The following is a 25,509-nucleotide window of genomic DNA, read 5'->3' on the forward strand; positions in this document are numbered from 1 at the left end:
AAGGAGTTAATACAGTATCCATGTTCCAAACGATATATTGCTAGATCAATTACACAACTAAAAAAAAAAATATAGCAAAACATATTAATGATATTAAAAATTATTTTGATAAGTATACTTTATCTAATTATATTTTAACTTATGCCATGATAGTAATCCAAAAGGTTTAATTTTTACTGAATTACATGAATAAAAAAATTTGGAGGTTGGGAGATTATATAGCTCATAAGTATACAGCTGAATCTTGGAAAATTTATGAGCTCAAGACACTTGTCCATCAAGGTCTGAACACATATTTGGAATTTTTTGGTTTTCTTGAGGACTAATTAATTAATTAATAAATCATAATAAATTAAAAAACTATATCAAGTGAGGAAGAAATAATAAACTAAGTTTTTTTACATTCTTTAATTCAAAATTTAATGTTTTTTATTTTTATTCTGTTACATTTTATTAATTGTTCTAATTCGATCGAACATTTATAAGTAAATGTTAGGTTACACTCTGAGTGTTTTATGAGTGTTCCTATCCATGTTTTTCTTCTCTTTTAAATTTGATTTTGATCCATTTCTTTTCTTACTACTACTCCTACTTATATATAGAAAGCTGTTCCATAGTAAACAATATGATCTTGCATTTTTTACAACAGATTTCCACTTTATACAAGTACATCTCAATAAATTAGAATATCATCAAAAAGTTAATTTATTTCGGTAATTCAATACAAAAAGTGAAAAACATGTATTATATAGAGTCATTACAAACAGAGTGATCTATTTCAAGTGTTTATTTCTGTTAATGTTGATTATGGCTTACAGCCTATGAAAACCCAAAAGCCATGATCTCAGAAAATTAGAATATTATATAAGACTAACTGAAAAAATGGTTTTAAACTCTGAAATGTTGGCCTACTGAACAGTCTGTACAGTAAATGCACTCGATACTTGGTTGGAGCTCCTTTTGCATGAACTACTACCTTCCGTGAAGAAGCTGTCATACACTGCATGTGAAACGCACGTTGGAAGGGTGTCTGTTGGTGCCTGTGAGGGCTGAGTCTGGCTTTTGCTTCCATGGGTAAGCAGCTATAATTATTTTTTCTATATTACCCTACCACCGCTACTTTGATTCTAGGCAATAATGCTGATCCCTCTCCATCAGTAAGAGTGGATTTAATTGGTGTGGTCATATATTATAGACCTTAGTTTAAAGGGTCTGCTGCATACTAATACTTTGCCAATGTACTCATCTCCTTACGGGCAGTGGGGTTTTTTGAATCTGTCCCCCTTGCTTTACATGCTTATGAGTAGCACATCTTCTTGCAAAAAAGTTTTCTGCTTGTGTCTAATTGTATATATGGTCGTTATAAGTGTTTTTTAAACTTGGATCTAATAAAAATTGATCATTTTTTTAGGCATTAAAGCTCTTGTTCTGTTCCTTTTTTTATACAATGATTATGGAGTGGCTTTCCTTCATGGCTATATCCATATTAACTCATTAGGGGACAATGTGCAATATGAAAATTTTGATATACCCTATATGTTTAGCTGAACTACGTTTATTGTTTAGCTCGCATTATATTGGCAGTGATATTTAATTTTATTTTACTTTGTGTGTACTATTTATTTATCATTAATATTCTCTAGTTGTATTAGTACCATAATAATAGTAAAATGCTAAACATATTTGTTTAGTATTTTACTATTACTATCGACATCTCCCAAGAGGGCACCATGTTAGTTTTATTGGCATTGTGCATATTTCATACATATTTTTATAGTATATTCCATATATGTTAAAGTTTATTAGGTGGATTTTCATGTGCATCTTACTTTTGTTTTCAACTGGAACAGGTAGACTGTCTGAATTTTTTTTACCATAGCTTAACTTACCAATACATCAGTTAACAATAAATTAAACCTAGATGGGAAACTGAATTAAAAAAATTGCCTTTCACTTGTAATCTGTTTTTTAATGGATCCCTATAGACTTTAATCACTCAGCCTGATCCACAAAACGGAGGAGAATAGGATCTGAGCCTCAAGAATCAGACATCTGGGTTTGTTTTTAGATTGAATCTGTGTATAGATCAATATGCTAAGAGCCTTTATAGAGAGGAAGAGGATTTGAACTCATGTCACTTATTGGATGCAGCAATCGTAACAGTCAATATGGACCTTTTAACGAGCATTGCCAAATGATTTAGGATCAGAAACTCCATTTCAGATTGCAGACATGTTTCTGGATGTTTTTGCCTGCTCAGTGCAAAGCAGGAGATATGACTTAGCTAGGTGAGAGACCTCTCACTGGTGGTCTAAAGAGAAACGTTTTACTTTGTGGAGGATGCCAAGCTGGCGTAAGAAGTCTCTTATGCCATGAAATGTTCCTGTGGGATATTAAATTGGCAAATATACTCTTCAAAGAGGAAGAGAACTTAAAGGTTTTTTTTATTTAACCACTGATGTGGTGCCATTAAGTTTGCTACCCTTAATAATATACTTACCAACCACCATCTACTTCTGTTATTGGCACTTCTGTGGTCATCTTCTGCAGTTTTTGACTTCAGAGAGCACTCTAGTGTTTGCTGGGTGAGCTGAAGGTCACTTTTCATTGTAAATTTATGTGCAAGCCAACTTGAGGATCACATAGACTTGCAGTGAGATCTCGTGACCATTAGCTCTGAATTTCGGTCAGTCAAATGCTGCGATCAGAAGATGGCAGATCAGGACCGAAGCAACACCAGGAACAGCAGAAGATGGTGGCTGTTAAGTATATTACTAAGGGCAGTGAACTTACAATATCAATACCACTCTAGCAGTGAAATGAAGAAAAATCCTAAAGTGGTGTGTAAAGCTCTAGTGCCACCTATTAGATGCAGTAATCCTAAAAGCCCATATTATTGACCTTTAAACGAGCTTTGCGACATAAAGCTGGGTTCACACTAAGCGACAGCGACAACGACGTCGCTGTTACGTCACCATTTTCGGTGACGTAACAGCGACCTTGTAAGTCGCTGTTATGATCGCTGCTTAGCTGTCAAACACAGCAGAAGCAGCGATCATAACGTCGCTGTGCTACATGTGCAGAGAGCAGGGAGCCGCGCTTAGCGCTGGCTCCTTGCTCTCCTAGGTACAGTACACATCGGGTTAATTAACCCAATGTGTGCTGCAGCTACATGTCACAGTGCAGAGAGCAGGGAGCCGCGCGCACTGCTTAGCGCTGGCTCCTTGCTCTCCTTGCTACAGTATACATCGGGTTAATTAACCCGATGTGTGCTGCAGCTACTTGTCACAGTGCAGAGAGCAGGGAGCCGCGCGCACTGCTTAGCGCTGGCTCCTTGCTTTCCTTGCTACAGTATACATCGGGTTAATTACCCGATGCGTACTGCAGCCACATGTGCACAGAGCAGGAGCCGGCACTGGCAGCAAGAGCGGAGGCTGGTAACAAAGGTAAATATCGGGTAACCAGGGAAAGGTCTTCCCTTGGTTACCCGATGTTTACGCTGGTTACAGCTTACCGCAGCTGCCAGTGCCGGCTCCTGCTCGCTTCATTTCGTCGCTCTCTCGCTGTCACACACAGCGATGTGTGTGTCACAGCGGGAGAGTGACGACCAAAAAATGAAGCTGGACATTCAGCAACGACCGGCGACCTCACAGCAGGGGCCAGGTCGTTGCTGGATGTCACACACAGCGACAGCGACGGGACGTCGCTGCAACGTCACAGAAAATGGTGACGTAGCAGCAACGTCGTTGTCGTTGTCGCTGTGTGTGACACCAGCTTAACTTAGGATAAGAAACCATTCTTAAACACTCTATTTGCAGACACTTCTTTTTGTGGATTTTGCCCTCCATAAGGAGAAACCTCCCCCCTTAGTTTCTCTGTATGAATCAGTGAAACTCTATGAGGCATGTGCTGGCCATTTTAATAATGGACAGCACAAGGATATGTAAAATCTATGCGTAAATGCAGCCTGATGGATTACATTGTTTGTCCAGTTATATAAATACTGAAAAATGTGTTGAACACAACTGATCTGGTAATAACGAAGGGAATGAGTAAGAAGAGTAATTATAGTAGGATTAAGTTGATCTAGAAGCAATAATAGGAATTGCTCAGGTAATGCATTACCACTTGCCCTGTCAAGGTATTTTAAAATGTTAAATCCTCCTAAACGCAGTAACCTCAGTGAGTAAATGTTTTGATGTAACATATCTTCTTTGTAGAGAGCAAGGCTAATATGCTATTATAAAGTTAAACATGCACTCAGCTTTATTTGTATTCTTTTAAATTATATAGAATGCGCTATTATCATAGCGTAAAAAATACAAAGTCACAAACGTGCAGCGCCGGGGTAATAATGCTTGACTTTAAACTAATGGACTTGATGACAGGATTATGGTGATAATGTAATGATACTTTGATTACTAGTTATAAATTGCTGAAGTCACTCAGCAGGAAGTAAAGTGTTTTGCCGACAGTTACAGCATATCTTCGAGCCTAGAACAAGATATTTAATGGTGCAGCACCATTCCTGACAGAATGCCGATAACTTTGGCCCACTTGTATTATAACAGATTGTCCCTTTTATTTGTGTAGGACTTGTTTAAACAATCTACAATAAGAATGAGATAATTAGTTGATGAATTAATATAATTTTTTTAAAAAAACAATGTTGTGATAAAATCTGTTTGTTTTTTTTTGTATTATTTAAATGTAATCTTCCAATTTACAGCAATGGTTTACATTCTTTTTAAAGTTTTTGGAATGCAATACCAGGAAATTCAGGAAATTTAGTATTTTGCCAAGAAAGTTATTACAATCATACATTTTATCATACACATGTTTATTCCTTTTGTGTGTATTGGAGCAACTCAAATTAAACAGAGAAAAAAGGCAAATTGGACATAATTTCACACAAAGCCCCAAACATAGGCTAAACACATTTTTTTCCACCTTCAAACTTATATTTGTTTGCACAACCTTTGGAATAAATAACTTCAAACAATCTCTTCCTACAGCCATCAACAAGCTTGTTACTCCTCAACTGTTTTTTTGGATCACTTTTCTATTATAAACTGCTCCAGGTCTCTTTTATATGAAGGATGCTATCTCCCAACAGCAATATTAATTTCTCCACAGGTTTTCAATACGATTTAGAACTGGACTCATTGCTCCACTTCAGAAATCTCCAGCACTTTGTTTCCATCATTTCTGGTGGATTCTTGAAGAATGTTTGAGTTATTTGTCCTGCTAGAAGACCCATGAGCTAGGATGCAAATCCAACTTTCTGACAATTTGTACTACACTGTGATTCAATTCCTTCGGTATTTTTCAGATTTCATGATGCCTTGCACAAATTCAATATGAAGTGAAAGCTGCACACCAAATTCAGAGAAATTTGAACAAGCATAACTGCTTCATGATACATAAGAAATGAAAAATACAACTAGCCATATGAAAAATGGAAAAAAAAATTAAATGTGACATTGCATAACTGCTGAGGATTATTTGAAAAAAAAGAGATATTTAGTTAATGTATTGATCCATTCGTTACTGCCCCATAACCGCTTCACGGTAATCTCTTATTTATGGGGTCCCTAACCAAATGTTACCTCTATATGCGGTTAAAACCTGCTTGTGTGCATGGGTACCTAACCAAATGTTACCTCTATGTGCGGTTGAAACCTGCTGTGTATGTGAAGCCAGGGACCTGGCTATATAGGAAGTTGAATAATCATGGCTAAAGGGCGGGACTGGGTTCTCATATTTCTCTGAATTTTGTGTGCAGCTTTCACTTCATATAGATTGTGTATTTTTTGGCTAGCACCCTGTTCACATTTACAGTGGTGTTCCAGCAGTCATTTTGATTGCACACATTCAAGGTACCCAGTGGCAGAAGCAGCGAAACAACCACAAAACAGCTTTTAACTTACACCATATTTGACTGTAGATACGGTGTTCTTTTCTTTCTAGGCCTCATTTTGTTTTTGATAAACAAACAGTAGAATGATGTGCTTTACCAATAAGCCCATCATTTACCTCAATTTTGGAAACATGCCAACAAGTTTGTCTTGCCCATTTTGGGGGATTTTGGGGGAAATTTTGTCCTATTTGCCTTTATTTTCTGGAACAATTTCAAGGGTGCCAACACTTTCAGCCATGACTGTATTCTCCTCATATTTTGTAGTATGCTCTTTATTTCCATCACAACTTGGCATGGTTTGATAAAGACACAGTACAAATGCACACATGAAATTAACATTATTTTGCTTTTTGTGTGTCCATACACTTTTACAGTCATCAGAATATTATGCAGGTTTTTTTGTATTTCAAGGATCAGTATATAATTTTGTTTCTAAACTCTGGTGTCTAAGGCGGAGCACTTGCTACATAACATGACACCATTATAAGAAAATGAATCATGTTATATGGGTGCCTTATTACAGATGACAGGGTGAAGGAATTGGCTTACCCCACAAAAATTAAAGAATTATGTTTCTTTAGTGACATATTATTGTGTTATTCTGGTAGCGCCAAAAATATAATTGATTAATATTGGATTGTTGCTCTTACGAAACAACAACACCAAGTTCAGAATTGATTAACAATCATAATCTTAGCATTTTTTTACATGCAATATTGTGGAGGCATAGTGGCTACCACTGTTCCATTGCAGTGGCATAGTCCTGGGATAAATCCGACTAAGGATAACATGTGCAAACAGTGTGTACAATATTATTTCTCCATGTTTGTGTTGAAGCCAGGCTGGCAGGCAGTAGTGGCCATGGTTTCCGGGGTCATCAAGCCACAGCGCGGCCGGCAGTTAACCCCATGCTTCCCAATGTGAGCTTCAATAGAAAGGGGTACTCGTGTCTTTCACTCACCATTCCATCATTCTTCTGAATACTGAAAAACACACATGAAAATTTCTTTTAAACAAATTTTCTTTCCTACTAACAGTCCCAGCAAACAGGCACTGGAATTGGTCCCACAGGGGTTCTCCATAAACTTCACGTTCTCAATTACACAGTCTAATTTGGCGGCCGGACACTTCCCTGGTACCTGTGTACCTTCGGGCACTACTAGGCTCCTCATCCCCTGACAGACGTCACAGTAGCATGGTCCAAGTCATTGCAGCTCCTAAGCCCTTCCTTCCCACCCAGAGGGAATTGCATGTTGCCTGGAAGGAACTTATCGCGTATTCCTCCTTGGCTGTGCTCCGGCCAGAACTAGACGTACCCTTTTCCAGAAGGATCAACTGACCATCAGTCGCCAGGGGGTTCTTTGAGTATACACAGCAGGGAAACGGTCACCTTCCTGACCGGCTGGACAGTACCCAGCAGGGGACAAGGTTCAGACAATCCTTCAGCATAAGGATCCCTCGTTCCACTGGTCCAGGATTTGCCCTTAGGGCCCACTAATTCACTGAGGTCAGGCCTCCACTCCACACCTCCCACAGATGTGTTCACGTACTCCTTTTGGTGACTCTCCTCCCAATTTTCTCCTACAACTTCCTTTTGTCACCCGTGCTCCACCCCGCTATCCCCTCCCTAATTCACAGGACCAGGGAAGTAACCAAGCATACCATGGCCATCTAGTGGCCAACCAATAAAATGACATAACACAAACAGTAGAACTACAGGTTGCAGCTAGTCAACAGGTCTGGGGTGGGCAGAGTCCTGCATCACCCTTACATGTGCATAGGTTTTCTCTACGTAATCTGGTTTTATCGCAAATATGCCACTAGGGAATTTAAATTGTCAAAATGATGACAGGGATTTGCAAAGTGCTGCAGAATAAATATGTTGGCGTTACAAAAGAATAATAACTTACGGTATATGTAAATATAAAGATAATATCATAATAACTACTCAAATAGAATTAAGTTAATTTCCAAGAAATTGTCAAGTTATCCACAAAGTCATCACTTCAATAAGTTACTAAACACTGGATTTTTCACTTAATGCCACAAAAGCCTAAAATGAATAGTACAAGGAATGGTACTTAGTCAACAGAAGCTGTTTGTAACTGTTTCTAGGCAATGCATGGGTTTCATTCATATATCCATTTTCAGGGTCATGTTAAAGATGTTTAGGTACAATACCAAGTATCATATTTATTTGAAAACAAGTTACATTTTATAAATATATTCCAGTTATAAAAATATATATATACTTGTGCAGCTTTTTATATCTACATCATGGCTTTCATTTTTGGCCTGTTTATATATATATATATATATATATATATATATATATGTTACACCTTGTGGCTCTCCTGGGGCAAGGAATGGGGCAGTCTCCCATTCCTTGCCTGCCACGAGCGCTCCTGCTCAGCAGCGCCAAAGGTCTGCCAGACTGCGCAGTGTCCAGGAGATACCTCCTCAGAGAGGCAGCAGAAGGGTGACACCTAGTGGTTCTCCTGTTGCAAGGAGTGAAGCGGTCTCCCATACCTTGCCTGCCGCGGCTCCTCCTGCTCAGCGGCCTCAAAGGTCTGCGAGGTAGCGCAATGTGCAAAGTTTTGCTGCTCAGGGAAGCAGTGAGACTCCCGTTATCTTTGCACATTGTGAAACCAAGGATCCCGCCTCTATTTCCCAGAGGCAGGAGGGTGAGCATGTGCAATGTGTGGTGGGTCCTGATTCGCCCACTGACGTCACACGGCTTGATGACAAGGCTGGTGACGTGGTGAATCCTGACTGGCCAGGCTGGGACGTCGTGGACCCTGATTGGGTCAAGTCCGTCATCTCCGCCTCGCGCCCTTGGGTGGAAGCTGTCCATTTCCCATCTTGGCATGCTTCCCCGGGTCCCCCTCGTAATACATATATATATATATATATATATATTTATTACTGGTAATACCTATATTATTTAAACAACTCTATTCTCTGGCCTCCCCAAAACTCAAACTGGCAACTCCATGTTCACAGGCAATAGCCCTATAATGAACTTGTAACAGGGTTGGTGCCTCAGGATTGGAGGATTGCTGATGTGGTACCGATATTTAAGAAAGGTAAGAGGGTAGATCCAGGCAACTACCGTCCAGTAAGCCTGACATCAGTAGTATGCAAAGTTTTTGAGGGCATTTTAAGGGATGACATGCAAAAATATATTGCAGAAAATAATATGATAACTGACAAACAGCATGGATTCATAAAAGATAAGTCGTGTCTAACCAACCTGTTGGGGTTCTATGAGGGGGTAAGTTCAAACCTGGATATTGGTAATGCAGCTGATGTGATTTATTTGGACTCTGCAAAGGCATTTGATACTGTACCACATAATAGCCTTATACTAAAGCTCCAGAAGCAAGGACTAGGGGACACAATATGCAACTGGGTAAGGAATTGGCTAAGAGATAGGAAACAAAGAGAAGTCATAAATGGTACATTCTCTAAATGGGCTATAGTCAGCAGTGGGGTGCCGCAGGGATCTGTGCTTGGACCGATTCTTTTTACTCTCTTTATTAATGACCTTGTGGATGGGATTGATAGTACAGTGTCAGTCTTTGCCGATGACACCAAACTATGTAGGATATTAAAAACTGACCTGGATAGTACAATATTACAAAAAGATCTGGATAAGATGTCAGAATGGGCAGATACTTGGCAAATGAGATTTAATGTTGATAAATGTAAAGTAATGCACCTAGGACGGAGTAATCCTATAGCTGCGTATACATTAAATGGAAGTAAACTCGGGACTACAGAACAGGAGAAGGACTTGGGTATTCTCATTACAAATAAGCTGAGCAGCAGCACTCAACAATGTCAAGCAGCAGCTGCTAAAGCAAACAAGATTTTAGGGTGTATAAAAAGAGAGATTAGATCCCGTGATCCCAACGTATTGTTACCCCTCTATAAATCACTTGTAAGGCCACATCTGGAATACGGGATCCAGTTTTGGGCTCCACATTTTAAAAAGGACATTCAGAAGTTAGAGTCAGTTCAAAGGCGGGCAACTAGACTATTACAAGGAATGGAAGGCCTCCCATATGATGGCAGGTTGAAAAAGTTAGATATGTTTAGCTTAGAAAAAAGACGTCTCAGAGGAGATCTCATTTATATGTATAAATACATGTGTGGTCAATATAAAGGACTGGCACATGACTTATTTCTTCCAAAAACAATACTAAGGACCAGGGGGCACTCACTGCGAGTGGAAGAAAAGCGATTCCGACACCTAAATAGGAAAGGGTTCTTTACAGTTAGAGCGGTCAGACTGTGGAATACACTACCACAAGAGGTTGTAATGGCAGATACTATAACAGCTTTTAAAAACGGGCTGGATGATTTCCTCAGTATACAAAACATTGTTGGTTATAAATGACTTAGTGACTAAATGTAGAACTGGTGGAGGAAGGTTGAACTAGATGGACCTAGGTCTTTTTTCAACCTAAGTAACTATGTAACTATGTAACCATAGTCCATTGCTGTGGGTTGTGCCTCATTGCTAGAGCTACTGCCTGCAATCATGGAATCACCAATTCGAGTCTCGGTAGACCAGAGAATAGGAGAGTGTACAAAAGTCTACGCTGTGGCTGACTGTTAGAGCTGCTCCCTGAGAACGTGGAGTTGTCAGTTTGAGTTTAGGAGAGGCCAGACAATAGAATTGTGCAAAAAATTTGATTTTTACTTTTCATAGTGCTGATGCACTACTAAAAAAATTATTTAACTATACTGACACTCCTCAACATTGAAACTTCATGGAGTCATGGAAACTATTCAATGGACATGTCAGTGATATGAAAAAATGGAATAACTTTTTTCAAAATGTCTCAAATTATGAGTGCCATGCATGAAAATACAACTATTTAGACACTTTAACATGCTATCCAGGAAGTTATTTATAGTTATCTGAGGAATGTTCTGCCAAGCTGAATGCATTTGGGCACACAAATCATCAAGATCCTCTGCTGGCAGCTCTACTTGTAATTTCCAATAGCATCTCAATTGAGCTAGATGTGAGACAAGTCTGGAAATGCTGCAGGCCATTGTAGCAAGGTTAGGCCACGCAGGCTGCTCACAATAGCACAAGCAACATGTGGTCTGGCACAATGTTTTTTTGTTTTTTTTAAAAAATGGCTCCGGGGACACTTTGGAGAAATGGCCATACTACTGGTTTCACAATTGATCTATTCTGTACTGCAAGTGAAATTGGCTATCACATAACAAGCTTATAGCATCAAACAGTGTCTATACAAAGCATCAGAAGGCATTTGATTGACATTTGGCTACATGTCACACATACAAATACAGGTGTTCCACTGACCTCATGTTATTGCTCTCCAAATGTATCATGGGGCAGAGCAAGATGGCAGCAGAAGATGGAATGAAGGGCCATCCTCTTTGGTGAGGAGTCTCTTTTGTGTTATGCATGCAATTATAGCTTGGTCAGGAGTCCCCGTCGGCAATGCAATAAAGAGACCTTGATGATGGAATATCATACCCATCCTACTCCCATTAATATGAAGTGTGATAGCATGATATACAGTAGGAAGACCTCTCTAGTCTTTATTCCAGATACATTAACATCTCAGTGATACATTGATTTGGTGTTGGAACTTGTGGTACTCCCATTTCTCCAAAGAGTCACATGAGCTGTTTTTTAACACCAGGACACATTTTGCTTGTGTGACTGGGATGACTGGGACTTTATTGGTCAACAATTGCTAAGGGATTTGTTAGGGGCAGATGTTATTGATTTGGGTACCCAAGTGCATTTAGCATGGCAGAACATTCATCCGACAACTATTAATTAATTAATTTATTACATATAGCTATGATTGAAAGGTTATTCAATTTAATAAAGATGGAATGTTAGGTGTAGTTTAGGGGGTTAACAGCAAATCCTAATATTAGCTTATTAGTAGAGATGGGTGAATTTGCTGATGTTTGGATTTGGCAATTCCGGACAGACTTTAGATAAAAGTCCGGTTCGGGACCGGGCTTGAACCCGAGCATCTGCCTAGACGGCTAACCCCATATAAGTCTATGGGAACCCAAACATTTTGCTGTAAAATGGTGGTAGAAAGGGCTAGGGAGGTTGCAAAGCAGGACAGTTATACTTACTGAGTCTCCCACAAAGCCATCACACTGCTTCTGGGTCTGCTCATTAGCTTTCATTATTCACTACTTCTCCTACCCACTGTATGTCCTGGTATCTCTGATTGGTTGCAGTCACACTGTATCCCCACCCTATGTGTCAGCACCTATGATTGGTTGGAAATCACACACACTGTCTGTGTTCCTATAGTGGTATAGAACTGAAGAAAAAAACGAACAAAAAGGTCAAATAATAATGAATGATATCTTTATTAAACATTTAAAAAAAAAATTGTAAAAGATAAACCAGTTGGCTGGCCATGTCTCTCCGTTGGCGATGCCTGGGATTTGCTTGTGCTGCAGTCGGTGGTTTTCCCCTAACTCACCCGGAGTGGTATGCCATCACTCTGGGATGTGAATGGTGTGGATCCTGTGCCATCTCAGCACATAACAAGCAAGTTCTTTTTCGGCCTCTCTATGAACTTAGTGGTGGGTGGCATTTTGACACTTGAGGTTGCCAACCCCCATATCCGTCACACTTCTATTGTGATGGGATTGTGTAATACCTGTGATGTATACATACACTCCTCTCCCCACGTGACCTTACCACTTACCTTACCCACTGTTATGCATCCTATGCTGACCTCGCAGACCATCATGCGCATGCACACAATTTGTTTGCCCATTGGTTGATCCTCTCTACATAAGGCTTCACCATACTAGATGACCCCATGCCCTGAAGACGGTAGCGCCGAAACGCGCTTGTCGGGAAGGGCGTCAAAACCATTGACCTGGTGCTCCTGGTATACTAAGGTAAACATTTGCCAATTATGTTTTACCTTTGTTTACTGTTTTGAGTATGGCTTTACTATAAGCCATCACGTATCCCCTCTGACTGTTGGAGTAGTTCTTACTGTATGTAAGAAACTCAATGTCCTGCAGCTACATACAGTCAGTATAAGTTGGTGCACCGTTGACCCATGCCTCTAACCACCTTGTGGTTTATGTTTTTCTATCATTACTAAGTATCATAGTAGCAACTTTGTCTTGTATGTATATTAATTACAATTGATAACATTACCTCATGGCACGTGACACTTTACTTAGGTTCATGTTTATAATAATTTATTACCATATTTTCATATATCAGCTCCTGTCTGGTCAGGTACAGTTTGCAAACGTTTTGCACTGAGTAATTATGTAAGCTATAGCAAACTGTACCTGTCTTTTATGCATTAAGCAGATCCTTTGTCCATTACAAAAAGATGTTTTAAATGTTTAATAAAGATATCATTATTCTTTGACCTTTTTGATAGTTTTCTTTTCTTCGGTTCTATGTTTAATTACAAATGGTCTTATTGGTCCTTTAACACCCACACTCATGCTCAATTTTGAATACTGTTATATATTTGTCATCATCTTTTCTGGGTGTAGGTACGGGTTTTTCTTTAACAAATTCTGTTTTCCTATAGTGGTGTAAAAATAAACAAATTTAAAAAATGGCATAAAGTCCCCCCATATTGTGATACCCAGCGCAGAGAAAGCAGACGGCTACAGGCTGCCAATCCCCAGCTGTGTGCTTATGTTGGCTGTGTATCACAATAAGAGGGATCCTATGCTTCTTTTTTAAAATTATTTAAATAAATAATTTAAAAAACAGTGTGTGGTCCCCCACTAAACCCACTAAATTGTCACATCAATTAGATGTGACAATTCTGGCGTTTTAGCAGGCTCACCCGATTGCCCTGGTGTGGGGGCAATCTTGGTGATATAAAGGGTTAATGAGATATGCATCTCCTGGCAGAAAACTGTCTATTTTTTACAAGAGATGGAGATTTGGTGCATTAATTTATACACCAAATTCATGCATCAATACTGTGTCTCCTGGCAAAAAAAATGCATCAATATGCGACTTGGGTTGTTGCCAGGAGATGCAGATTTGGTAAAGGAATTTGGTGTATAAATTCAAATCCCAAATCTGCATCTCCTGGTAGAAAACCAAACCTAAACTGCATTTTGGGTTTTTCTGCAGAGATGCAGATTTGGTGCTGAAATTTATACATCAAATTCATGCACCAAATCTGCATCTGCTGTCCAAAAAAAGCGCATCAAAAACGCATTGCGTTTTGATGCTTTGTTTGGCCAGGAGATGAAAATTTGGTGCAGGAATTTGGTGTATAAATTCCAGCACCAAATCTGCATCTACAGGAAGAAAACTGTACAAAAACCGTGGTTTAGACACTGTTTTGGTGCAGTTTTCCGCCAGAAGATGCAAATTTGGTACAGAAATATAGTGCAGACATTTCTGCGCCAAATCTGCATCTCCTGAAAAAAAAACTGCAATTCTGTTTTCATGTGGATACCAGCACCAAATCTGCATCTCCTGGCAAAAAAAATGGAACAAAACTACATTGTGTTTTTTGCCAGGAGATGCAGATTTGGTGTATAAATTCAAGCACCAAATCTGTATCTCCTTGCAAAAGAAAAGCACAATTTTCTGCCAGGAGATACAGAAATGTCTGCACCAGATTTCTGCACCACTTTTGCATTTCTTGACAGAAAACTGCACTAAAATGGCATCAAAACTGTGGTATATGTGTGGTTTTGTACCAGGAGATGCAGATTTGATGTTGGAATTTATACACCAAATTCCTGCACTAAATCTGCAATATAACACATGAAAACCACATCACCACATCGCGTTTTGATGCGTGGTTTTTTTGCGTGAGATGCATAATTGGTGCATGAATTTAGTATATAAATTTAGCACCAAATCTGCATCTCTTGGCAAAAAGAAATATGTTTTCTACCAGGAGCTGCAAATCTCATTGAACTCAATTAGTTACCTCAAGGGGAGATCACTGAGTTCAATGAGTTCACCTGAGGGGAGTTTACCTGTGGTCACAGGTGGGGTACCGGATGTCACTGCTCAGTTCTGCAGCTCAGTCAGTGTCTGCCTGAAACTGCAGCTGGTGGTCATGTTCTCTAATATTCACCATGCGCCATGACTTCAGTACGTAGCAGAGCTGGGATCACCATGGGACCGCATGTAGATTACATTGGATCTGGGGCTTTGGGGGGTTAATAGATATGAGAAAGAGAGTGTTTTTTGTGTATTTTAGTTCAAATAAAGGATTTTTTTGTGTTTATGTTTATTTCTTTTAACTTACAGTATTAGTAATGGGGGGTCTCATAGACCACTACCCAATACTAATGAAGAGCTTAGTAGCAGCTGTGAGCTATCTTTAACCTTATACTTCCCCAATTACCACAGCCCCAGAGCAATCGGGTTGAGCCAGGTAAAGTGCCAGAGTTTTTGCATCTAATGGATCTTTGGATGGCTTTGGGCTGATATTTTTAGCCTAGGGGGCCTAATAGCCATGGGCCTCCCTAACCTGAGAATACCAATCCTCAACTGTTGGCTTTATCATAGCTGGGTATCAAAATTGGGGGGGACTGCATGCTGTTTTTTTAAATTATTTATTTAAATATATTTTTAAAAAGCCGCATAGGTTCCCTCTTATTTTGATGGACATCCAAGATAACCACACAACTGGAGGCTGCAGCCTATAGCCATCTACTATATATGTGCTGGATATCACAATATAGGGGTCTCTACACCATTTTCTAGTTATTTATTTCTTTTCACACCACAATAGGGACTCAGAAAGTGTATGTGCTTACGACTAATCACAGACACTATCACACAGGGTGAGGACGCAGTCTGACTGCAACCAATCATAGACACTGATACTGATGGTGGGTAGAGGAAGAAGTGAGAGCTAATGATTCGACAAGGAAGTAGTGTTACAGCCACAGGGAAGGTCGATAAGCATAACGGTCCTGCTTTATTCCTTATGTTCTTTCTTTTTCCTTTTTTATTTTTATCTCTATCCGGATGGCCGAACCTGAAAAGTAACATGGACTTCCCTGAGAAGTCCATGTTTGGGGTCCATGCAGGGACACTAGGTGTCCAGCATGGACTCTAAACCTTACAGTTCGGGTTCACCCATCACTATTTCTTAGTACAAATGTATTTTAGTTAAAATTTTCTCCTAACTCATGACACAGTTCTCTCTTCCTATTACTACTCCAATCCTACTCACAGACTGGGTGTACTGGCCTGACAAAATTAAATTTCCATGTGACTCACTGAAGAAAATGGATAAAAACTGAAATATTGTGTATATAGCCTTGTAACATAATAATAATAATAATAATAATAATAATAAAAATCTTTATTGTGTTATTAAGATTGTGAGAAAGCTAGGGATAATTAATGTCTGAGAGCCTTATTCCACCCCTGCCATGTGAGACAAAGCTTTCTATTTGCCATTCGTTGGCAGACTATTCGGACTGTTGATCCCTTGTGCAAAGTACACCAGTTGGGTTCAGTAAAGGAAAATGACTTTCTGCTTTAGTAACGCTAAATATATTTGTGTTTATAAATTATTATTTCCTCCTGCTCAGAGAAGCCAAATGATAATTACCACATGTCCATCACTGTTGGTGATGCTTACACACATAGTCTCATTAATTTTAATGGACATATTTGTTTCAATATGTGACAATCAACGAAGGACATTTTTCTAATTAAATCTCCAACTTGGATTATACCCTGCAGCAACTGCGAGTATCCACTGAAGTTATTGTTTGACCAGGCAAATTTGCTTAGTCTTAAATGTGCTAATGCCTGCTGTAAATCCGCCAATCACTTGCAAAAATGTTGCAGTAGTAATTAGAGCGATCATTATCCACTGGCAGCACGGTCATTCTGTATATATTTGTTCTCAACTGCATCACATTATTTTACAATATTGGCAACAAGTAAAGTAACAATGGAAATATATTTACACAAAAGTTTTAGACTGATGTTAAAAAAATGCTGCAGAGTAAAAATGTTTCGAAAATACAATTGTTAACGGTTAATATTTAAAAGTGAATGAACAAAAGAGAATCAAATTCACTAGGGAGGTTGTTCTACAATCACAGATCTTGTGCGGATGTAGACAAATCCTTCTATTTTTTATGTAACTTCAGACAGTTGGGATTATATTTAGATCTTTGTGGGGCCACATCATCACTTCTAAGACTCGCTGTTCTTTACACTGAAGATAGTTCTAAGTGACATTGGTTCATGGTTTGGAGTCGTTATCCTTCTGCAGAAACAATTTGGAGCCAATCAGACATCTCCTTGATAGGATTACATCGTAGATAAATACCTGCCTGTATTTCACAGCATTTAAGACACCATTAACTAGAGCCATAATTCCATTTGCTAAAATGGTGCCCCAGACTTGTAAGGAATCTCCACCATGCTTCACTATTGCCTGCAGACACTGATTATTGTTCTCCTTCCCAGCCCTTCAGTGAACAATCTGCCTTTTGTTACAGTCAAATATGTCACATTTTGGCTCATCAGTCCAGAGCACCTGCTGCCATTGTTTTCACCCTAGTACCCATGTTTTCATGCATAATTTATTTACTTGGCCTTGTATTGATGTCAAATTATGACTTTTTGGCTGCAATTCCTCCATGCAAACGACTTTGGCAGAGTTTTTCAAATGTATATAATTGGGTCGCACTTGTTTCAGTCAGTTTTGAAATGATGGCACTGTTGGATATTTTCTAATTTCAAAGGGAAGTATATGTCTTATGTTTACTGCACTAAGTTTCTTGGCTTACCACTGCATGTACAATCCTTTCCTTGGTTCGTTCCTCTTCCGAAGAGCTTGAACAACACATCTTTGAACCCTGTTTGCTTTGAAATCTTTGATTGAGAGAGACTTTGTTGACTGTCTTCCCTAATCTCACCTTTGTTGCAGAGATAAAGGTACTTTACACGCTGTGATATCGGTACCGATATCGCTAGCGAGTGTAACAGCCCCCGTCGGTTGTGTATCACGGGCAAATCGCTGCCCGTGGCGCACAACATCGCTAGGAACAGTCACACATACTTACCTGCCTAGCAACGTCACTGTAGTAAAGTATAGAAGCACGGTCTGATAGAGCGCTAAGGAGGCCACAGTATTAGATTAATTTTTTTTAGAATTTATTGTTTTCTATGAGCCAGTATCAGTGGCTGATAGAAAACAATAAATTCTAAAAAAAATTAATCTAATACTGTGGCCTCCTTAGCGCTCTATCAGACCGTGCTTCTATACTTTACTGCTGATCTTCCCTCTGTGGGTTCACGGCAAGAGCTGCTTGATACGGAGGTCAGATTACCAGAGACGCCCAGTGATCTGTCATGTGACCAGCTCTTTAAGAATTTGCTTCCCTGGATGGACATCGTGGGCTAACAGGTTAGAAGAGCTCTGACACCACACTCCTGCCTTATACCGTGGTTGTGCGAGGGCTGCACAACCACATCAGGTGAGCAGTTTCTTTTTCTCCTCTTCACCGCTATCTCCCAGAACCTTCACATGTGCTCCCTTGTTTAAGTTTTATCCTAGCAACGTCACTGTGACCTGCGAACCGCCTCCTTTCTAAGGGGGTGGTTCGTTCGGCGTCATAGCGACGTCACTAAGCGGCCGCCCAATAGAAGCGGAGGGGCGGAGATGAGTGCGACGAGCATCCCGCCCACCTTCTTCCTTCCCCATTGCCGGCAGTCGCAGGTGAGGAGATGTTCCTTGTTCCTGCGGTATCACACACAGCGATGTGTGCTGCCGCAGGAATGACAAACAACCTCGTTACTGCACATTCAACAATTTTTGGTTATTGAACGACCTCTCCAAAACCAACGACTTTTACCTCTTTTACGATCGTTGAAGGTCGCTCATACGTGTCACATGCTGCAATGTCGCTAACGACGCCGGATGTGCGTCACAAACACCGTGACCCCGACGATGTTGCAGCGTGTAAATGGCCCTTTAGGCTGTTCTTTACCCAGTTTTAAGCCTCCTACACAGAGGTTTCTATTTCAGTTATTGACTGTGTAATGTCTCTTCTTATAGAGAGAGCCAAGCGAGTGTAAAGAAACTTATAGACCATGCTATACTGCTCTGGGAAATTAAACATGCAAATTGTTTTTTCAAGTTTTCATGTTCTCTGAAGAGACAATTTGCAAATCTGAATATATTCCTATAAAATCCCTGATTATTTCCATTTGCACTTAAAAGAATTGATGATATTTTGAAGGCAAGGGTGGTCACCAAATATTGATTTGATTAAGAATTCTCTTTTGTTCAATTATTTAGAATTTTAAAAGGTAAAAATAAACTAAACTTATCTTCTTACTTAGCAGCATTTTTTCCACACCTACCTAAAACTTTTGCATGAATATATAGATTACTCACAAAAAGTTAGAGATATTTGACTTTCCAGTGAAATTATTCGATGATCCTAAAATGCACTCTAGTGTTTTCAGGTGAACGTAATGTGACTTTCTCTAATTGTTTGAATATACATATCCAACTGTTCAATGTTTCAGTACTTTTTCACAACTTGCTGTTCTATAACAAAAAGCTTAATGGCAACAATCACTACAGGTGTTTGATCCACGAATCTCCCAATATATCTTGGGGTTCAATTAGAATTAGTATTTAAACAGTCCTCCTCATCATGCTGTTCACATTTTGATATCATGAGACCAAGACGACACCTAACAATTGATCATCGGTACCTAACATTGCAAGGCTTCAAGCAGGTGTCACAACTGTCACGGCTTTTGGAGACTAGAGACAGATTGAGGACTAAAGCCCCTTATCTCTGTCTGGGACTCTACATTTAAATGTTGTTTTTTTTTCTTTTGGTTCGGAAGTAATGTCAGATTTTCTGCTAGCAGCTCTCCTGCAGTTAAGATCAGCTGCACCTGCATTGTAGACACACACCCTTGTATTTAAATAGCTGGGTCCCACAGCAAGCTTTGCTGACTATACAAAGCCATTTGTATGCAATCCGCCTTGGTGGAAGGAACTGCTGTGGATTCTCCTGAAGTCGTATCCTCTCCATTTTGATTGTTTTTCTTCTGTTTGTCTCCCTTACCCCTTTGTCTTAATAATGCAGCAGTGGATCTAGTGAACCTCACCCACTTCTCACTAGCCAGGGCATCTATGGGGTTTCCTAGGGACTCAGGGTGCTGCTCGGCGACAGTTATCGAGACTGTTTGGAGACTGTATAGAGACTGGCTAGGGGAGTAGGGACAGCTACAGGTGAGAATAGGAGGTGTCCATCTCCCCTCTCACTAGTTCCTGGGCCCACCATTGTTATTGTTTCCCCAGTGCCCCCTTGTCTGCGGTGCTTTGTAGGTGTGTTTTTTGTTTTGTGTCCAATTTCAGTTCGTCTGAACATGCTTGCCATGCTTGTTGCATGACAACAGGTTAGTCTCATATGGAAGAGGTGGCCATTAACAATGTTGGAGATGTCAAGGAGAGTGCCATTCATCAGTCACTGTTGTCAGCACACAAGCCTTTGGTGGTGGTTGTGTTACAGTGTGGGCAGGTATATCTAGTAAATTCAGAACTGCCCTATACTTTGTGAATGGTACAATGACAAGCCCCTACTATTTGAATAACATCATTAATTCAGTCATTGTGCTTCTGCATCGACAGCACAGACCTAATTTCATCTTCATGGATGACAGTGCTTCAGTTCATTGAGATTGTATCATAAGGGAATGGCTGCTGGAAACTGGGGTACTTCAAATGGAGTGGCCTGCAATTTCTTCAGACCTGAATCCCCAAAAAACCTATAGTATCAACTGAATCGCCATGTAGAGGCTCATAACTGTGTACCCCAGAGCCTCAATGACCTGAGATAATAACTTGATTTGTGAAGAGCATGAGACGTCATGTCAAGCTGTAATTTATGCTCAAGGCCACATGACAAGTTAGTTAGACATTGACATTTTTTGGGGGTATACCCACCACTGTTGTTGGCTTTTTGTTTTAATATACAGTTCCTGATGAGGTCACCATTGCATGATTCTACTTAAACACCCTACTTTCATGATAAAATATCACTATAGCATGAACTTTTTACGTTTTACAAACATTTTACCAGAAGGCCAAATATCCTTAACTCTTATTGAGTAGTGTGTGTGCAAATCTATATATGATACTGCATTGCACAAATATTCATAATTTCAATAGTGATCTGGCATTATGTATGTCAAACAGTCTGTAACTTATTAATTCTTCTCTATGTATCTGTTGACATTAGACCTGCTTGTCCATGTGATGAAAGCTTTTGTTTAGCTGTAAGTTCACCAGAGAAAATGGATATAGCACATTTGTTTATCACGTGATTATAATATTACATGGCCAAGTAGATAGGAGTAGGACCATATTTATTAAATTAATTTAGTTTTAGATATTTGCTTTAAAATTCAACTTATGGTAAGGTGGGAAATTGTTATAAGACATTCTCTATTATGTTTCCTAATATTAATTATTAACTAAAAACACAAATTATGACATTTTCTAAGCATGTAGTTATAATCTACTTAATTATATGTTTATGTAGGAGAGTATATGCTGAGATTGACGTAATAATTATATATCGTAACAAATGCCTTTCTTGTATTTTCTTAGGAATGTGATAATATTGCATCCATCTAAATGAGTCGGATATGGAGGATATATAATTTGCATGTGCTGCCCCTATACTGAAAAGGAAAAATCATGAAGACTTTTCACAGCCTTCAACTGCTTGTTTTGGCCTTATTTTCCAAAGGAGTTCTGCTTTCTTCAAGTGACCACAACTTTGTAAGGAAAGAGATCAAGTTTGAGGGAGATCTTGTTTTAGGAGGTCTATTTCCAATAAAAGAAAAAGGTGCAGGATTAGAAGAATGTGGAAGGATTAATGAAGATCGAGGCATACAGCGCTTGGAAGCCATGTTGTTTGCAATTGATCATATTAATCGAGACAGCACTCTTCTTCCTGGAGTAAAACTAGGTGTTCACATTTTGGATACCTGCTCAAGGGATACTTATGCACTGGAGCAATCCTTGGAATTTGTTAGGGCTTCATTGACAAAGGTAGATGAAGCAGAATATGTGTGTCCAGATGGTTCACTTGCCATTCAAGGAAACAGTCCGTTACTTATTGCTGGAGTGGTAGGTGGCTCATATAGCAGTGTATCTATACAGGTAAGCAACATATTATTGCTTTTATAATATATTCAGTTAAAGATATGAACACCTTCGAGGGTAACTTTTATTTTTACTTAGAACTGTAATATGTATTTTTGGCTAAAAAAGATTTTTGCAATTGGGTTTCATTAAAGCACCACTCCACCGTTTTTGTTTTTTTTATTTCACCGCTGGAGTGTCACCTCTAATCTAAGGTCACTCCTCAATATAAGTCTATGAGAGCCTTGTTCTGGCTCTCATAGACTTACATTAAGAGCTTGTGATCAACTTTGTGACCAGTCAGACGTTGCAGTCACAAGTTGGTGCTACAGAACAGAACGACAGTGAAAAAAGATGAAAACACCAGACAGTGAGTATGAGAGTAGGGGCAAGGACCTTACATTTAGAGCACTATTAGGTCTGAAAAAAATATTATGAACTATTTGCGTTCTATAGCCTCTGTGTTGCACTGTCTACTGCTGTTTGCACAATAGTTAACTGAGAATTTGTCAGTTCTGATAGGAGATTTTTCATTTCTTACCTGCCTTCTTCTAATTTAACTATTCCAATGTATGGACTCCAATAAGTTGACCTGAAATTTGAAGCCATAAATAAGCCAAGAGGCGCTCAAAACAAGGAAGAAAATACTTAAAACTATCCAATATAAATCAACTTTCTTACAAATTTTCAATTAACTCATTATATAGCCATATTGAACCAACAAATGGTTGCCTTTGGAAATAGTGAAAATGTTCTATACACACAAAGAAAATTATATCAGGCAATAAGACAAAAGTTGTGCAGAACACAACTGATACGAGCTAGAAAAAAATATATGTATACTTTATTATCTTGCGCAATACAGTACCAGTCAAAAGTTTTGACCCATGTTCATGCAATTATTTTCTTTATTCTTATTGGAATGTGCAAATTATAGATTTAGACTGAAGGCAGCAAAGCCATAATGGTACACATGTCGAAACATAAAGTAAAGAAACATGTGTGAAACAAAGCAGCATATGTATTAAACCTTAGAGTCCTCAAAGTAACCCATTTACTCTGATGGAAGGAGTACCCAAAGGCGCTGAGAATTTGTTGGTAGTTTTGACTTCACTCTGGTTTTTGATTGTGATTGTGGAGGACATGTCATCTGACACAGCACTCTGTCCCTCTCTATCTTGGTTACATAACCCTCATATACCATGGAGGTATGTTTTGGGCCCTTGTCCTGTTACAAAACAATTTTTGGTCCCATTAACGAAAAACCAGATTGGACGTTATATTGATGTAGAATGTTGTGGTAGCCATACTGTGTAAATGTGTCTGGAATTTGGAACAAACCATCAACATTGTCACCAGTTTAGCAGCTCTTCAATATCTTGCCTCCTTCTCCATGCTTCCCAGTGCACACTACTCATGTAGAAACCATCGGCTCACCTTTTCTGCATCTCACAAAAATGCAAGTATTGGTATCAAAGGTATCAAATTTTGACTTTTCAGACCACATCACAAAATTTTACAGATCTAATGTGAGTCTTTGTGCTACTTGGCCCAAATAAGTCTCTTATTGTTTGTGGTTCTCAGTAGTGACTGATGTTTTTGTGTAACACTTGGTTTATAGCTTAGAGTGCAGTTAAAGACACTCCAGGTCAGCTGTCAACGAGTAAGGGCACCATTATGTGATCTTAGGGCACCAACCTCTATTGTCAGGCAAGGACAAATCAGGGTCAGGTCTAGTGCAAGAATTAGGCTGTTTTGGGATCTGTGGATTTTTGGTTTTACATCTCCCTGGTTTGTCCAATGAGAGTGCTAGAGTTGAGTCGTAACTAGAGTTGAGCGCGGTTCGTGGTTCGTGGTTCTCCAGTTCGCGGCTCGAGTGATTTTGGGGCATGTTCTAGATCGAACTAGAACTCGAGCTTTTTGCAAAAGCTCGGTAGTTCTAGAAACGTTCGAGAACGGTTCTAGCAGCCAAAAAACAGCTAAATCATAGCTTGGTTTCTGCTGTAATAGTGTAAGTCACTCTGTGAATCAAACTATTATCACATTTCAGTGTATAGTGTGCGTGAACAGCGCCTTCAGATCACTGCTGTTTCTATAATGGCGATCGCCATTTTTTTTTTTTTTTTTTCTTGTCTTCCTTCCCTAAGTGCGCGCGTCTTGTGGGGCGGGCCAGCATGTCAGCCAATCCCAGACACACACACAGCTAAGTGGACTTTGAGCCAGAGAAGCAACGGCATGTGTGATAGGATCTGCATGTCACATGTCCCTGCATTATAAAACCGGACATTTTCTTCACGGACGCCATTATCTGCCTTCTGCGTCTTTGGTGTCAGACATCACTGTCGCAGCTCCGTCTTCCTGAGTCCTATAGCCGATACAGCTGTATGCGCTGCATACACAGCGTTAGACAGCTTAGGGAGAGCACTTTATAGCAGTCCTTTTAAGGGCTCCAACCGGCAGGGTCAGAGAGCCATAGGTGACAGGTCCTGCAAACAGCAACAGCGTCTGTGTAGCCCAGGTCAGGGATTTCCTACCTGCATTTCACCATTAGGAGGGAATAGAAAGGCAGGCTTCCATTCCTCTACCCAGAGCACCACAATCCTGCCACTGTACCCTCTTGTCCTCTGCACACTCCAACTGATAACTAAGCCATTATACTAGCAAACACTCAGTGTACCTAGTGGCATCCTATACGTGGCTATTGGACTTTGCTATAGTCCCACTAGTGCAAAGACATTTGCAGAGCGCGTCTGCCTGCATTGCACACTACAACTCATTCTAAACAAGCCATTATACTAGCAAACACTCAGTGTACCTAGTGGCATCCTATACGTGGCTATTGGACTTTGCTATAGTCCCACTAGTGCAAAGACATTTGCAGAGCGCGTCTGCCTGCATTGCACACTACAACTCATTCTAACCAGGCCATTATACTAGCAAACACTCAGTGTACCTAGTGGCATCCTATACGTGGCTATTGGACTTTGCTATAGTCCCACTAGTGCAAAGACATTTGCAGAGCGCGTCTGCCTGCATTGCACACTCCAACTCATTAAAACCAAGCCATTATACTAGCAAACACTCAGTGTACCTAGTGGCATCCTATACGTGGCTATTGGACTTTGCTATAGTCCCACTAGTGCAAAGACATTTGCATAGCGCGTCTGCCGGCATTGCACACTCAAACTCATTTTAACTAAGCCATTATACTAGCAAACACTCAGTGTACCTAGTGGCATCCTATACGTGGCTATTGGACTTTGCTATAGTCCCACTAGTGCAAAGACATTAGCAGAGCACATCTGCCTGCATTGCACACTACAACTCATTCTAACCAAGCCATTATACTAGCAAACACTCAGTGTACCTAGTGGCATCCTATACGTGGCTATTGGACTT

At 39.7% G+C, this 25,509-nt stretch overlaps 1 protein-coding gene across 1 annotated transcript in view; it reads left to right on the forward strand.

Annotated features, from left to right (window-relative positions):
• GRM3 (glutamate metabotropic receptor 3) overlaps positions 1-25,509 on the forward strand; it is a 529,015-nt gene that overhangs the window by 255,509 nt on the left and 247,997 nt on the right. Inside the window, exon 2 of the mRNA XM_075345230.1 lies at positions 21,571-22,128. Coding sequence (XP_075201345.1) covers positions 21,661-22,128 — 468 coding nt within the window. The 5' untranslated portion in view covers positions 21,571-21,660. The remainder of the gene's footprint in view (positions 1-21,570; positions 22,129-25,509) is intronic.

Source organism: Anomaloglossus baeobatrachus, chromosome 4 (assembly GCF_048569485.1).
Source record: "Anomaloglossus baeobatrachus isolate aAnoBae1 chromosome 4, aAnoBae1.hap1, whole genome shotgun sequence".
Taxonomy (NCBI): Eukaryota; Metazoa; Chordata; class Amphibia; order Anura; family Aromobatidae; genus Anomaloglossus; species Anomaloglossus baeobatrachus.